The sequence below is a fragment of the Andrographis paniculata genome, unplaced genomic scaffold (genome assembly GCF_009805555.1).
Source record: "Andrographis paniculata isolate CXL003 unplaced genomic scaffold, ASM980555v1 Contig14END, whole genome shotgun sequence".
NCBI lineage: Eukaryota > Viridiplantae > Streptophyta > Magnoliopsida > Lamiales > Acanthaceae > Andrographis > Andrographis paniculata.
Window position 1 is genome coordinate 1,660,225 of NW_026137424.1, and position 16,909 is coordinate 1,677,133.

General features: G+C 31.1%; 2 protein-coding genes across 3 annotated transcripts; one reads left to right on the forward strand and one right to left on the reverse strand.

Annotated features, from left to right (window-relative positions):
• Positions 1-3,250: 3,250 nt before the first annotated feature.
• LOC127257872 (uncharacterized) lies at positions 3,251-8,877 on the forward strand. Of its 2 annotated transcripts, none has more exons than XM_051284372.1 (12): positions 3,251-3,363; positions 3,691-3,762; positions 3,887-4,015; positions 4,578-4,869; positions 5,117-5,235; positions 5,329-5,461; positions 5,549-5,625; positions 6,227-6,424; positions 6,599-6,788; positions 7,562-7,731; positions 7,962-8,062; positions 8,521-8,877. In XM_051284372.1, the coding sequence occupies exons 1-12, from the start codon at positions 3,349-3,351 to the stop codon at positions 8,645-8,647; spliced, it is 1,623 nt and encodes a 540-aa protein (XP_051140329.1). In that variant the 5' UTR covers positions 3,251-3,348; the 3' UTR covers positions 8,648-8,877. The 2 variants fall into 2 exon arrangements, with proteins under 2 accessions (XP_051140329.1, XP_051140338.1); XM_051284381.1 differs by having other exon boundaries at positions 3,959-4,015.
• Positions 8,878-13,864: 4,987 nt separating this feature from the next.
• LOC127258944 (uncharacterized) lies at positions 13,865-15,737 on the reverse strand. The gene has a single exon (XM_051286037.1). It carries the CDS (start codon positions 15,692-15,694, stop codon positions 14,153-14,155), a length of 1,542 nt encoding a protein of 513 aa, XP_051141994.1. The 5' UTR covers positions 15,695-15,737; the 3' UTR covers positions 13,865-14,152.
• Positions 15,738-16,909: the final 1,172 nt, after the last annotated feature.

Genomic DNA, 16,909 nt, shown 5'->3' on the forward strand with positions numbered 1-16,909 from the left:
GTCACTATAAAAATTATCCTTATTTTTTTATTATTATTACACAAATCTCACTACTTTTTATATTAATACACTCACAAGGACAAAAAAGTCTTTTACCCGTACTTTTTACCCACTACCAATATAATATCAATATTCTCGTGCTAAACACAAGCCATACTATAATTTTGAAATGGAGGGAGTATTATAATACAATTCTACAAAGTAACCTCTTATGGTTTGTTCTTTTATCATTTAAAATTTGAATTAATATTCTTCACTTTATATAATTTTAATAAAAATATCACATCAAAATATTATTTAAAAAAAATTAAATCAACATTACATTTTAAATTAATTTTTAAATAATTTATTATTAATAACTTAATAACCTGAGCTACTTAAAATATTGTGTTCCTAACAAACTGGGTGTTTTTAGGAGGTTGGAGGGAGTAATAGTAATTGTAGTATTTCAACAGGTTTTTATTATTATTACCATATATATATATATCTATAAAAATAATTTAAACACATTTTTCATTTAGTTATATTTAACAAAAAATTAATTTTTCATTTTAAATATTATCCTAATACTTATTTATATTATACTACTTCTGTTTACTTTAAAATTTTGCATTTGATTTTTAGGGGTCGATATTTGAATATTAATTATTATATCAAAATATACTACAAATTAATAAAAAAATATTACTTCTATAATATAAATATAATAATATTAAAATTAAATATAAATTTATTAAGTGGATAAAAATTGTATTAAATAACTATTTTAATTTAAAAATTTTCTCATCAAAATCAGACCTAAAACTCAATCGACACAAGCAGACACGGCTTATCAATTCAGTCAAACTTTTTCAAATCAAACACAAGTATAACCATTGCATGATGTATGTATATTATTGTCCTGTAAGGAATGACCGGTGGTATAGGGGTTAAACTTATGATCGTAAAATTATGGGTTCAAATCTCCGATGTTTTAGGTCATCTACCACGTATGGTTCGCCTAGTGTGATTTTTCGGTCGGGCCTAGTTTGCAGTGTTTGATCATATACATAATTTTTAGAGTCCACATTTTGCTTTTAGTAATTGATTTAGATGGATTTCTACGGATTTGATTGAATTCTTCGTAGATTTATATGAAGATGGTAAAATAATTTTTTTATAAATATATATTAATTATATAAATTTATATCAAACAACAAATTTTATAAATATATGAAATAATTATTAATAAAATAATATTTAATATTAATAAATAATACTCACTTTGTTTCAATACAATAGTCTTTACCATTTTTGTCCGTCTTAAAACAATAGTCTCATTTCTATAAATAACCATATCACCGTAAAACTATCCCTATTTTTTTATTATTATTACACAATTGCCACTACTTTTTACACTAATATACTCACAAGGGCAAAAAAGTCATTTATCCTTACTTTTTACCGACTATCAATATAATATCAATATTCGTTCAACACAACAAGACAAGAGTATACTTTTGGGACGGATGGAGTATATAAGTATTAATAATGTAGAAGTATTGTAACATATGTAATACTACTATATTTTAGATTATTAATTTATAATTTATAATTTTAATATTATATTATCATTCAATATATCAAATTTGTTTTATATTTCTTTATTAGTTATTATTATTATTATGTATATAACAGTTTTACATAAAAAAGTATACGTATATAAATAAAATAAAAAATATAGTTTATGATTTTTGAAAAAACATAAAATAAATAAATAAATATAAATTAACGGTTCAACAAAAAATATATATTTAAATATCTATTTTACCGTCATCGTAACGATAATACAGTGTATTCGGTAATTGAAAAGAAAAGACAACAGTAATACATATTTATTATAATAATAATATTTTAAAAAATTATATTTATAATATAAAAATATATATTTAAAAAAAATCATAATAATTTACTAATATATTTTAGTTTTAAATTATTATTTTTATTAAAAATTATTATAATAGTAATAAGTATTATCATATTATTGATCACATATACAACAACAACAACAATAATAATAATAATAATAATAATAATAATAATAATAATTTTAAGAACTTATTAAAATCTCTTAAGATTATGAGAAATTTGTCCATGTACAAAATTTTCTATTAAAATCCATTAAAATTCATAGATTTTAAAAGTCCATTGATTGTTGAATATCTCAAGATTTTAAAAGAGTTTTAAAAGTCTATATTGAATACTTTAAGATTTTAAAAAGACTTTTAAAAGTTTTGATTGAATATACCAGATTTCGAAAATGCAACAAAATCATACAAAATCTATATTGAATACACCTCCAAAATATCAATTTATTAGAGCTAGTATTGTGTGAAATTACCGATTTTTGATTCACTGACCAAATTCGAATTAAATTCAAAATTTTGAATTTGGTAACTTTGTAATTTGGACGATCTTCAAATGTGCCAAATTTAATATTCTCGAAATTATTTGAATATAATTTTACTATTTATCTAATTCGAATGTACCGATTTCGAATTAAAATAATTATTTTATTTAATACTCCCTCCGTCCTAAAACTATAGTCTGATTGTGTTTGACACAGTATTTAAAAAATATTGATATTATATTGATTGGAGGTAAAAAATACGGGCAAAAGACTATTGTAAGTGAATTTGTACAGTGACAATTGTGTAATAATAATGAAAAAGTAAAGGTAGTTTTACAGTGATATGATTATTATGAAAATGAGACTATAGTTTTGAGACGAACAAAAATGATAAATAAGACTATTGTATTGGGACTGAGGAAATATTATATTTATATATCTTTTATTTTTCAAAAAATTATAATTTTATATTATTTATTTTATTTATATTTAATTATATTACTATAGTATTTTAAATAAATTAATAAGTTTAAATCATCACAATTCAAATTTATTAGGTTTATAATGAATTCGATCAATTCGTTGAATTTAAATTAATTTTGAATTGAGAAATTGAATGAAAAATATTATTCGAAATTGAATTTTGCATTTTCTTTCAAAAAAATCAAATTCAATTATCCGAATTACCAATTTCGATTCACACCCCTAATTAGAGCTTATTAATCTAATGCTTAGGGTTAACCTGCAGGCGAATAAGCAAATCCTATGCGACATATTAAAGTCGTTGTTTTCAAAACTACGACTTTAAAAAAACTTTATAAACACGACTTTAAGTGGCTGATATAAAGTAAGTCGTAGTCACTTGTTGCTGAGCATCCTTAACACTTTTTGCAGCCGTCGTTGGAGAGGCAACTCTGCCCCTACAGCTTTTCTCCGCCGGTTTCTCGCTTCGCGCTACAATGGATGCTGTTCAGGTAAGCCGCCTTTCACTCACGACGAGCTCTCGAGTTTCAGTTATGCCTGTTGTTGTTTCATCTGCAACGATTCATTTGATTAACTTGTTTTTTTTTTTGAAAGAGTTTATGATGTGTCATGTGATACGAATGTATTGGATGATTTCATATTGACTTCAACTGCTTATTGTAACCCTATCTAAAATTGTGGATGAATCTAAGCTACCTGCAGGTTTTGCTTGAGAATTATGGGAAATTATTGATTATTTTGTTTATTTCCGTTGATTTATTGGAAATGAAGAACTTGATGCTAAGTGGTTAATGCGTTTGTGTAATTATTTGTCGCAGCCTCAGAAGGATAATGAATATACATTCGTTCTTGAGCTTGCTGAAACTGATCCCTTCTATGAAAAAAAGAAGGTTTGAGAGTTCTGAGTAGCAAATTGCTTGTTAGATTGTGTTGTTAGTATATATATCCATGTATCTTTATCTTTTTTTTTTTTTTTTTTTTTTTTTTTTTTTCTGATCTCTAATCTTGGCGTAGAAATTACTTGAACATATGGATTTTGGTTCAAAGATATCGATGAGTCTTAAAAGATCTTCTACACCTGATCAGCAGAAGGACTTCTTAAACGCCTTTCTTCAATGTGCAAGAATAATAAAGTTAAATGAGGTATTATTCTTTGGTAACCATTTACTTTGAGTGAATTTTTCCCCTACTTGGTTAAGATTTCATATATATATGTATCTATAATACCTTTCTAAGGGGATATATATGAGAAATTCCACTTTTTTGAATCTTAAGAGGATCATAGATGAAGAGGGGTTTGGGAGATTAATATTGTTCGTGGGAGTATAACAGGCTATAAATGAGTCTAATTGCTATTGGTACAGCGTAGAACTTCCAGAAAATTTATCATTTTTTTAGAATTAAATGTATTTATTTTATTTTTTTGATCGGAAAAGTATTTTAAATTGGTTTTATGACCAAAGATTACATGGTTAATTGGTTATCCAGTCTAAGATTGTCATTACCAGTGGCCAGTGAATTCTTAACTGAATGTATTTTAATATTAGTATCTACTGTAATGTAGAAAAAAAAAAAAAAAAAGCAATACTCTGAAATAAAACAATCATTTAGACCAGAAATTCTGATTTATTATGTTGACCGAAACACTTTTACTTGTTTAATATGAATTCTTAGAGGAAAAAACTCTCACTGGCTCGTGTTTCAGGTAGAATTGTATTTTGCTAGTGATGCAAGTAATACAATGGAATCATGTAGCCCAGGAAATGAATTGGAAGCTCTCAATTCAATACTTGAAGCCATTGATAAGTCTACATCAGGAGAAACGATGAAAGATACACAACAAAATTTACGAGATGCAATTATTAACAGAATCCATGAAGTTGGGAGCACGTTCGGTGAAGAGAAAAAAATCTTAGAAGACCCTAACTCTGACAAAGAGAAATGCCTATTAGATTGGGGAATCCATAATGGTGTAAAAACCAAATTGGATATAGCTCGTGAGTATCAGCTAATACCTTGTTCTGTTTAGTCCTTGCTTGTTAAATGCTGGTTTCATGTGTTAGAGATTGTTTTAACTTCAGACCTAAACAAGTCTAAATGTTTTTGGTAATTTCAGATGAGGTTTGGTTGTGGTGTTTGATTTTCGCTCCTTAAATCTTTGAAGCTAATCTTTTTTCTCACTCAAAAAATCTCCTTACTTTCATAAAAAATTGATCATGTTTAATGTTTTGTACTTGATGGTAGATGTTGAAGGGGCAGGAAGAGGAGCCATAGCTAAAGAGGACATGAAAATCGGAGATATTGCCTTGGAGATCCCTATTTCTGTTATCATATCTGGGGATCTTTTGTATAAATCTGACATGGTAATCTTTTTGCCTTATAAGCTTTTGTGTATGTAAGGATTTTCTATGAAGTTCCTTATCTGCTTATTCTAAATAATTCCATTTTGAAGATAGTTTCCTATTCTTGAAAAAATTGATGGAATTTCTGAGGAGACAATGCTGCTCTTGTGGAGCATGAAAGAGAAGTACAACAGCAATTCTGACTTCAAATTATATTTTGATACATTGCCAGAAAAATTTAACACAGGTAAATTTTCTGCTATAAGTTCTGGTTCAGGTAACTTATAAATTATAGATTAGTTTGATGATCTTTTTTTATTTTTTGGTGACTCAGGTTTGAGCTTTGGAATTGATGCTGTGATGGCTTTGGATGGAACTTTGCTGTTAGATGAAATTGTGCAAGCCAAAGAGGTGTGGCGCGTTCAATATCTAAATCCTGATGGATTCTAACTTCAAACTATTCTTATTACCAAAACTGTTATTGTTTTAAGAAGAATATATATATATAATATTTCGACTCAGAATAAGAAGATGTGATTTCAAATTGAACAAACTTAGAAGAACTACCTAAATTTCAATATGTTTTGAGTAAATATATTCTGAGGGGCTTTGGTGAGTTCCCAGTGATAGGGCATATGATGAAAAGCATTCAAAGTTGTTAGCGCTGATACTCTGTTTTACACTGCATCAGCTTCTTGACATTTTCTAGTTATAAGCTTCTGTATCAATTTTACGTGAATAATAAGATGGAAAGAGTTATTGGCATGTGATTGCACTTTCTTTATAGATAAGGAGAAATGGTTTATAGTTGAACTTAGCATCCTATATGCAGGATATTGTGCGACTGAACCAGCATATCTTGCACAAATCATTCGTTTATAATTTGACTAGTCTCTTCAAACAATATAATCTTTGATAGGCTGCCAGGACATTGTTAACTATGTTGATTTATTTTTATTCTTCATTGTATATGAGTATTTAGGACATTTATGCAACTTATCTTTTGTTTTAGCACCTTCGCAGTCAATACGACGAGCTTTTCCCAGCATTGTCCAAGCATTATCCAGATGTCTTTCCCCCACATTTGTACACATGGGAACAGTTCTTATGGGCTTGCGAGCTTTGGTACTCAAATAGCATGAAACTTATCTTCGATGATGGAAAAATCAAGACCTGCTTAGTTCCTATTGCTGGCTTTCTCAATCACTCGGTAATTTTGGTTTATATGCTCCATACTTTTATGTTCCTCTAATGTAATTCTTTAATAAGTTTCAATTCATTGATTGATTACGGCGTATATGAATTTGTTTATGTACATTTCAGCTATTTCTTGATGCTGTCCAAGAAATTGTCTATACCCTCATTAGATTTCTATCATTCACAGATATGCCCACACATAACGCAGTATGGAAAAATTGATACATCTACAAACTCCTTGAAATTTATTGTGTCAAGACCCTGCCGTACCGGGGAACAATGCTTTCTTGGTTATGGGAAATTCTCCAGTTCTCATCTGCTGACGTTCTATGGCTTTTTACCCAAACGTGAAAATCCTTATGATGTTATCTCGCTAGGTATGTTTCTTTACTTGCCTTCGTGCATTATTAAGCATGACCATGAGAGATTTTCAAATTCCAAAATGAAAAACATAGATTTGTTCTTATCCTTAGGAAATAATTGGATGGGTGTTTTCCAATTACACCAGTTTCTTTTAGCTCAATCTCTATTGAAAAAAGCTCAAGCTCAACTATGCTCAAGTTTTTGGAGCTTGAGTTTGGAATATGCTATAAAAGTGGTACAGATACATCGGCAGAAAATTTGGTGGCACATAATTTGAGTGAAAGTTCTGGGAAAATATTATTAAGCTCTTTGAGCTCAATAATTAATTCGAGCTACTTGATGCTCAATTTAATTTTATATATTAATTCAGTTAATTCGACTGTGTTCACCTCTAATTCTACCCATTTGAAGGAAGTTGTTCTAAACTAAAAGTAGGGAAGTCTGATTTCTTGTTGGCTTGCTTAAAATGAAATCATTTTTATTTATGTAATTTGATCTATAGAAAAAAGATCTATTATTTCCCTCCCTTTTTTTTTTTATTTACCGGTTAAAAGGTATAAGCTCTGTTTAGATAAAAAAATTTTGAATTTTGAAAATTTTTAGTAATAATAAAAAGTTGAGTATGTGACTTGATGTTTGTTAAGATATTATAAATATTTTGATGTGATGTTTTAAAAGAAATTACTATTGATAAATAATGTTAAAATTTCTAAATCTTTGCACCTAAGTATTCTCATTATTTCTCACCCTAATTAGTAATTACTTTAGGCTCATCATATTGTTCTAGATATCGATGAAGATGCTGAAGACGGTGCACCAGCACCAGAATGGAGCTCTCACATGGTTAGAGGGACATGGCTCTCCCGAAACCACGGAATCTTTCATTATGGATTGCCAGCTCCATTACTCGACCATCTTCGCAGAGCTAGAAATCCGACATGGCAATCAAACAACCCGGTGAATTCTTGCTTACTCTATTTATAAGAATTTTCACATAATTTCAATTCTATTTCGGTCATTTAGTTGCTTATTTAAGTACCATTGTTGAACAGGTAGTTTTAGGATAATAATGTCTCGATTCATATTGAAATTTCGAACGAGATTGGACTTATAAATAAAAAAGCAGTGTTTACTTATTTTGTTGGACACTCTTTTATATCTAACGTTTACATACCACCTTTTTTTAGACACGGGAAATGTTGGAAACCGACCTAGATCTACTTAGAGATTTGAGTTCTACTTTCGAAGCAATGATAGAAGCATTTGGTGAAGAAAACCCCGAAAATAGGTATGTTCTACCTCCGTATAAATAGATTTGCTTGATTTTTTATTTTTGTGTGGTACGAGGAACTGTTAGAAATATAAAAAATAATATTTTGTGTTGAATTATTTTTTATGAGTGGATAATATATATACTACCTACGTCCTGAAAGAAGAATAATGTTTACTTTTTGCACGTAAATTTTTTAATATTAGTATTATATTAGTTTATAGTGAAAAAGACAAAAATACTCCTATTAGATTATATTATATAAAAGTAATGACATTTGTATAATATATTGGAAATTGTAAAGGTATTAATTATGAGGTAGTACAATTACTAAATAAGGAAATAATATCATTGTTTTAGGAGGGACAAATTATAAAAATGAATGTAGTATTATATTAATGTATGTGTATATATGTATTTTTTTAATAATATTTATGGGAAATTATTCCATTGGGAAATGTCGAGTGAATTTGCAGTGAAGGTGCGGCAGGTTGGGATGTAAAACTTGCAATGGAGTTCAAAATTTTGCAGAGAAGGATCGTGTCCTCGATTTTGGCTTCGTGCGAATCTGGCTGTAAGTTGTTAGATTCTGCACTAAATTAAGTTTAATATCCCTTAGATCAATCTTCTCTACTTCAAATATGAATTCATTTATTTGGCTAGATTGTTGTCGAATATGCTTTAGTTTCTATGTGCTTTGGGTTGTAAATTTGCATGCACCTATTAAGCTTATTACAACCTTTTAATCTCGAGGATAAATTATTTCCTTAATTCCAATACTTTTTTGTATTTGGATTTGAGTTTTTTATTTGAATTTTAATTTAAATAATATTTTAATGTGATATTTTATGAGAGAAAATTATGTATTTTTATTGAGGATCGGGCAAGTTGAATAATAAAAAAAAAAATTAGTTCCAAGAGCAAACCAAACTGTGCAACTTTTTTTTGTTTTTTTGTAGTACTTCTTCTGTTCTACTTATTGTGTCTGTCACTTCTCATATTTTTTTTTAAAAAAAAAACTATGCATTTTAATATTATTAATTTTCTAATTTATAACTTTTTAAATTTTAATTAAATCAATTAATTATTTTAAACTTAATTTATAATTATATTTATTATATGATAATTACTATCAATAATATATATTTAATTATTTACTATTATACACCTTTTAAATTTTTGTATCTATAGTAACAAATATACAATTTTTTTGCCGGCTTACGTCCCAGAAGAACAACTTTTTTGCCTTTTACACCCCAAGAATAGTTTTTTCTTTAGCTATGACCCACAAGAACAATTTTTTCTCCAGCTACGACCCCATGAGAATAATATATTCAAGATCAAAAAATGTTACGGAAATTCCTTGGAGACTTTCGACACAAGACACCTCCACAGGTCACAAGAGATTCCCACAACGACCCAATGTCTGATTCCTCTCAATCAACCCTACCAACGAACCAGACTCTGATACTACATGTTACGAAAATTTTCAGGAAATCAAGATGAGATAACAAAGACAAAAGAACACAAGAATTTGGTAACCCAGTTCGATCACGATGCCAAGCCAAAAATTTTACTATAAAATATGCAGGCACATGTTAAAGTGAAAATACATGGATATTTATAGTCTAAGTCTATGTTAATAATATCTAAATCCTATATCTAAAATTTAGAATATAATATCTAAATTATATCCCTAAATTTTAGGATATAATCAGGTTTCATATCTCAACAATCTCCCACTTGAAGACTAATTACATCTTCCACTTCAACATTATACTCCATCGGCAATGACAACACCAAGTCTCCTTCTTCACTCATCGAGGCTAATTGAAGTTGAACATAACCTCAACTCATCTAAGGTGGTGTCCTTAGAATGTCTTTTAGGATTGCTCATAAATTGACTCACTACTCCCACTACACATGCTTTTCACCTCCTAAAGGTATCAAAAACATCATATTTACACTTAAGGAAATATACTCATACCTCCCTTGTAACGTCGTCAATGAACGCGGTGTAGTACTGTAAGCCTCCAACGGTCGATACAAAAGCTGGTTCCCGCAGGTCCGTATGAACCAACTCCAACTTTTCCTTTTCCAAGTCTCTCCCACCCTTTGAGAACGCCACCTTTAGTTGCTTCCCAAAGATACAGTCCTCGCATACTCTAATATTAATGGACTTGAGACCTGACAATCTTCCCTTTGAAATGAGCTCCCCTATTCCCTTCTCGCTCATGTGTCCGAGACGAGAATGCCATAAATTTGTGTCATTATTTATGGCCACGGAACTGATTTCGTCTTGCATGGTTTTCGTCATGTAGAGAGTTTCATCTCTTCTCCCTTGGGCCACCACAATGGATCCTTGAGTTACCTTCCACGACTTAGTTTAAAAAACTGTCAAGTAACCTACCTCATCCAATTGTTCAACGGAAATCAGATTCCGTTTCAGACCCAAAACATGGCTCACGTCATTCAATCTCCACTCCCCACCATTCGGTGTTCTGATTCGAATAATTCCTTTACCTAAAATTTTCAGTGTCTCATCATTTCCACTCCCCACTGCATGAGTGAAATGACACTCGTGAGACCAAGATCCATGACTCTATTGGACTGCTGACGTTTAAAATCAGCACATCGGATATCTCATCCGTTGTGTTTGTCAAACCCTGATCCTTCTCCAGTGCCCTGCACTCTCGTTTCAAGTGCCCCTTACAATTCCAACATACCACCTGACTTGCATCTTCATTGTCCTTGTTCTTCAGCTTCAACTTTGACCATTCTTGATCTTCACCCTTTCCTTTTGCCTCGGATCTAAATTCAGTCGAGACATTCTCCCAAAGGGTTAGTTGAACCGCACTTATTGTCTTCCTATCGATCTTCTTGTACTCGACTTCATCCATCTTGACTCCCACAAACAAACCTAAGGTTCACTTGATATTAGAGCACATCGGATATCTCCTCCGTTGCGTTTCCCGAAACCCTTATCCTTCCCTGCCAACCTTGCACCACCTATCATAGAGGGACCCGCTGCCTAACCTACCAGTCGGGACCGACCCAACACCGCCATGAGACTTTCGACACAAGGCACCTCCGCAGGTCACAAGGGATTCCCACAACGACCCAATGTCCGATTCCTCTCAATCCACCCTACCATCAAACCAAGCTCTGATACCACTTGTTACGAAAATTTCCAGGAAATCAAGATAAAATAATAAAGACAAAAGAACACAAGAATTTGGTAACACAGTTTGATCACAATGATCTACGTCTGAGGGCGCTGCCAAGCCAGAAATTCTACTATAAAGTAAGCAGACACATGTTAAAGTGAGAATACATGGATATTTATAGTCTAAGTCTATGTCAATAATATTCAAATCCTATCTCTAAAATTTAGAATATAATATCTAAATTATATCCCTAAATTTTAGGATATAATCAGGCTTCATATTTCAACAAAAAAATATATTCAAGATCGAATAATAAATAATACTACCTCTGTCCGGCTCGACTCTAAAGATCTCATTTACTTTTTGCGTATTAGATTTTTGAATATTAATTATTATATCAAAATATTGTACAAATTAAGAAAAAAAATTACAAAAATACTTTCATTAGTATTTTATAATACTAATAGAAGAACATTTATATAAAAAATTATACAAATATAAGAATATTTTTAATATTAAGTATAATGACGCAAAAGATAAATGTGACCCTTAAAGACGAATCGAGAAAGTATATAAATTTTCTACACAAGTCAGTAACATGGACTTCATATTCATAATCAATAGTTGAGGGCATGTTTGACAATTAGCTCATAGTTGTTAGCTAATTCAATTAGTTAGTTGTTTGTATTAGAATATTTAAAAAAATAATTGTTTGATATTTAACTGTTTATATGTAAAATGACAATCGATGACATTTCGATTTTAGTTTTTTCTAATATATTCAATTGTGTTCTTTTGAGTTTTAGAATATTTGAAATTTTGTTATTAGTTATTGAAAATTGTAAAAGTATTATAAAATAATATTTATTTTATTATAATATAACACACCAAAGCCCGATAGATTGTTATGTCTAATTCAATAAACAACGTACAAGTATATGAATTGGCCGGGATCCTGTGTGATCCGGTCAAGTCAACAATGTCAGCATAAATACACATAGTACAACATATGTAAAGTTATAAAATATGTTTAATTATAATATAACACACCATGCTAACTTGACCAAATCAGCAGTTACCCATGCCGATATGAATTATTATATCAGAACATAGTACAAATTAAGAAAAAATTGCAAAAATACTTCAATTAGTGTCTTATAATACTAATAGAAGAACATTTGTACAAAAAATTATACAAATATAAATAAATTTTTAATGTTAAGTACAATGACGCAAAATGTAAATGAGACTCTTAGAGGCAGACGGAGAGAGTATAACACATATATCTAAACTCCTATGTCCATCTACATTTACGATGATTTGGGTCCCTTAAAAACACAATGCTAACAAACTCAATATTAATATAACTTTCAGTTTACCAAAAATTGGTATACCAAATAGTTCGATATGGTATGACCTTTTTCCATACCATATTTCAACACAGGATACAACAATCACACAACAATCACGCATCTTATGAGGTGTTGCTACAAGTAATGGAATTGCAGATAAATGAGATAAATAACGAAATTATAAACTGATCAATATAGACAGATGAAATAATAAGTTGTCCTCTGTAAAACAATCGAACCAAAAACCGAAAATTATTGACTAATCTAAACTCTAGTCCTGCAACATATACGTACATATCTATATGTATTCCAATCCCAAGAACGATGTTGTGGAAAAATCCGCAGATGAAAGATACTAAGCATGCGAAAGATTGAAACCAAAATGAGATTATTGAAACTCCTGAGTAGTTAAATAAATTACCCGTCAACCGCACGTACACTAAAAACAAGTAAAGGAAAAACACCATAAACACATTACATAAATAGTTGCGCATACAACGCAAAGTTCCATGCTTTCCATGTATCTACATATTACTCCCCCTCCTTCCCACATATAATGTCATATTTTCTAACACATCATATTTTAAATTTTATAATTTATGATTTATTTACTTTTAATTAGACTAATTAGTTATATTAATCTTAATTTATAATTATTTTATTATATTGTAATTAATTTTACTAATACATTTTAATTATTTGCTAATTATACTCCTTTTAAATTTCACGTCTACAGTAACTATGACATTATATCCGGAACGGATAGAGTAATACACTACTCAAAATCTACGGACAAAAAGTACATATTCATAGTTTGACATAGCAAACGCCCCAACTCGAACCATTTAACCTTGTAGACTATCCTAGTAATCAATACGTTGTGATTTCAGTTTGAAATTGAAATCATCACCTCTCACCTCATACGATTTCCAATAAAAATATGTTATTTTCTCTCATAAAACATCATATCAAAATACTACTTGAACAAAAATTCAAATCAACTAAAAATATCGAACCTCGCAAGAGCTCCAAACATATAGTTCTGTTTACTTATACTTTCGACTTTAATTTTTATACTATTCATAAAATTCTCTTTACAAAATGTCATATTTAAACTTATTTTCATGCAAAATATTAAATCAAAAATCTATCTTATATTCATACCATCACATGAGACGCCTATATTTCTTTCTGCATCATAAACTTACTTTTTATTCAACTTTTTACTATTCTCAAAATATATTTAAGTGTAATGCTTGCAAATCTAAAGATAGAACAATCGACCATAGAGAGTTATAGCCAACGCAAAGGTAAGGTATAAATTTTGTTATGGCATAATAAGTTTCCTAACACAACGGGCATTTTAATTTCGACAATTGACAAACATATTTCCCACTAGCACAACAAGCCATCATAACGAACTTCATAATTTCCCAAACGCATTATATAACTTCAAATGATTATAAATAACCCGAGAAACTGCTGTAAAGAATTCATGTGAATAATCAAACTCAAGATAAAGCATGAAAATAGAGATATGCAGATATACCGTCGCCGCAAATGGATTGTTTCGGTGTATACTTCATCGATTATTTTTTAAATTTCTTCTTTTTCTTCTTCCCCTTCTTTTGCTTCACCTTTTTCTCGACATCCGGAATCTCCACAACAGGCCCCGGCAAAACCCCCTTCTTCAATGCACTACCTCTTGGCATAACCGAGGGCGGCAATCTCAAACTTTCCGGAGGCAACGGATTCTGAGGCTTCCAAATTAAGTTGCTCTTCATCGAAAACCGGACCCTCTTCACACTCTTGTCCGAGCTCGTTGTCATCCCATTTTCGTTCGGACAACAATGATCACTATCCATCCTTTTCTGCTTACTATTTTTTAAAGAACTTTCGAATGAGTCGGAGTCTGAATCCGAGTCTTCATCCGTTTCCGTACCTATTTCGGCGCCAAACTTATCGAAATGCTCCCGAAGATTAGATATAACATCTTGATTCAAAGACAACGCAGCTTCTCCATCGATTTCATCTTCAAAACTACTAATCAATCGCACATTGCCATCGCCATTAACCCTATCCGAATCATCGTCATCACTCTTCTTCTTCGGCTTCATCTTCTTCTTCCTCCTCTGCTTATCGGTGATTCGATCAAAATTCATCGGGGCAATCAATGGAGGCATCTCAACATCGTAACGATAATCCGGCTCGACAATTTCAACTCCAGACGACACTAGATCGTTTTCCAACTTGAGAAACTCGCTGTGTAACCCCAACACAACCTTCCGATTGCCGGGAACGCAATCTGGCGATGATCCGAGGACGTAAAGCCTCCCCGAAAACCCCATTCTCAAAGCAACTACACCCAACAATGTATCCCCATCCTTCTCATCGAATTCCATTCCCATCTTCTTCTTCGACAGCAAATCCTTTCCCATCCTCAAAAACTCATCGAACAAACAGGTCTTCACCTTCCCCAACAATATCTTATCCTCACATCTCATCAGAACCTCCAAAAATGGCCGCAAAACCGCGTCCACAACCTCGATCCTCGCCGGAAAACCGCCGACGGCCTTCAATTCCTCCAGAAACACAGAAACCACGTGGTAATTCACACCGCTCCCCTGCAGAGCCGTTTTGTCGTCCGCCATTAAAGCATCGCTCTGCAAAACCCTAAAATACTCCGTCAATACATCTACATCCCAATTTCTCATCCTCATCAGCTCAAATAACGCCTTCACGAAGCGGCGAATCAGTAGGTAGAACTTGTCCAATCTCAATCTGTCGATCCCCGGCCACTCGCGGCGGAGAGTCTGCAGAAATCCTCGGAAAAACTCCAAACTGATGGGCGGATGGAGCGAGAGGAAGAGAGAGGCTAACCGATCGATGAGCGCGGCCTGATTGGAGGCCTTGTCGGCGTGCCAGAGGGAGTAGAAGATGCCTTTCCAGAGGCGTTTGATGTCCCATTCGGAGAGAGACTGGGAGTGGGAGGCGAGCCACGAGTGGATGAGGCGGAGCGATTGGGAACGGACCGACGTGCTGCAGGAGGCGAGATACTTGATCAGCGCCGGTCCGGTGGCGGATGCGAGCGCCGGGAGAAGGGGGTTGGGCTCTCGCCGCCGCTTCTTCATCGATCGGAGGAATTCTGGATTTGGATTTCTCGAATTAATTAGGGTTTCGATTTTGAACAAGTTACCGCTACCGTCTGTTTATTCCTAATTACAGTCAGTTGTTTTAGGGGTATGTTTTGGGGTGAAAAAAAAAAAAAAAAGACTAAAACATAACAAGCAATAGTATTGTTGTTTAATAAACTATTAATTTTTTTATTTTAATAAGTGTATTGTATATCTAACATTATAAATATCATTTTAATTTATAATATATTATATAAATATCATTACTTCATATTATACGAATATTAATAAAGTTAATTTAATATTTTTATTTTTATTTTTATTTTTAATATAATAATAATATTTCTAAAATTTTGTGAAAAAAACAAACTGATATTTAGATATGAGAGGGAGGGAGTACTATAAAAATATACTCCCATTCATCCAGGAAAAAGAATATAATCTAATTTTTTGAAATAAATCTTTGAATATTAGTACTGCCTCCGTCCCAAACATCCTGCAATATTTCCTTTTTGATATGTCCCAAATACCTTGCAATATTTCCAAAATATTAAATAATTAATTATACTTAATATTTGTCTCATACTTTATCCTCTAGCATCATCTAAATAAAAAAAATAAAATATATATTTCTGTCTTCATCATGTCACCTAATTTCTAAATTATCCTACCTAATACTACCCACCTAAAAATTCGTGCCAAAAACAAATTTTGCACCTTGTTTGGAACGTATTATTCTAGTAAGTAATTAAAAAAGATAAAAATATTTGTAAAAGTAATAATATTTTTATAATATATTGTAACTTAATAATATATTAATTATGTTAGTACAATTATTAAATTATAAAAAAAATATATATTCTCCTTATGGTGCAGGAGAAGTATATTTTTTTCTAAAATAAAAAATTAAAATTATTTCAAATTTATGTATTCAACATTAAACAATATAGATACTTATACTAATTTTTGATATGCTAACTTGTTATAGATATGGTAAAATACGAGTGGTGTTAATTGGATTAAATTATATAATCATATATAGCAAATTACAATTGCATGCCGTCTTAGCAAATATTTGAAAAGAAATACTCCCTTGTCATCCAAATGTGCGCTCATTTAATTATGCACGAGTTTTAATAAAAGTGAATAATAGTTGTTAATTTTTTCTTTTATAGTACAAAAGTGGAATGATTTTTTACTTAAAAGAATATT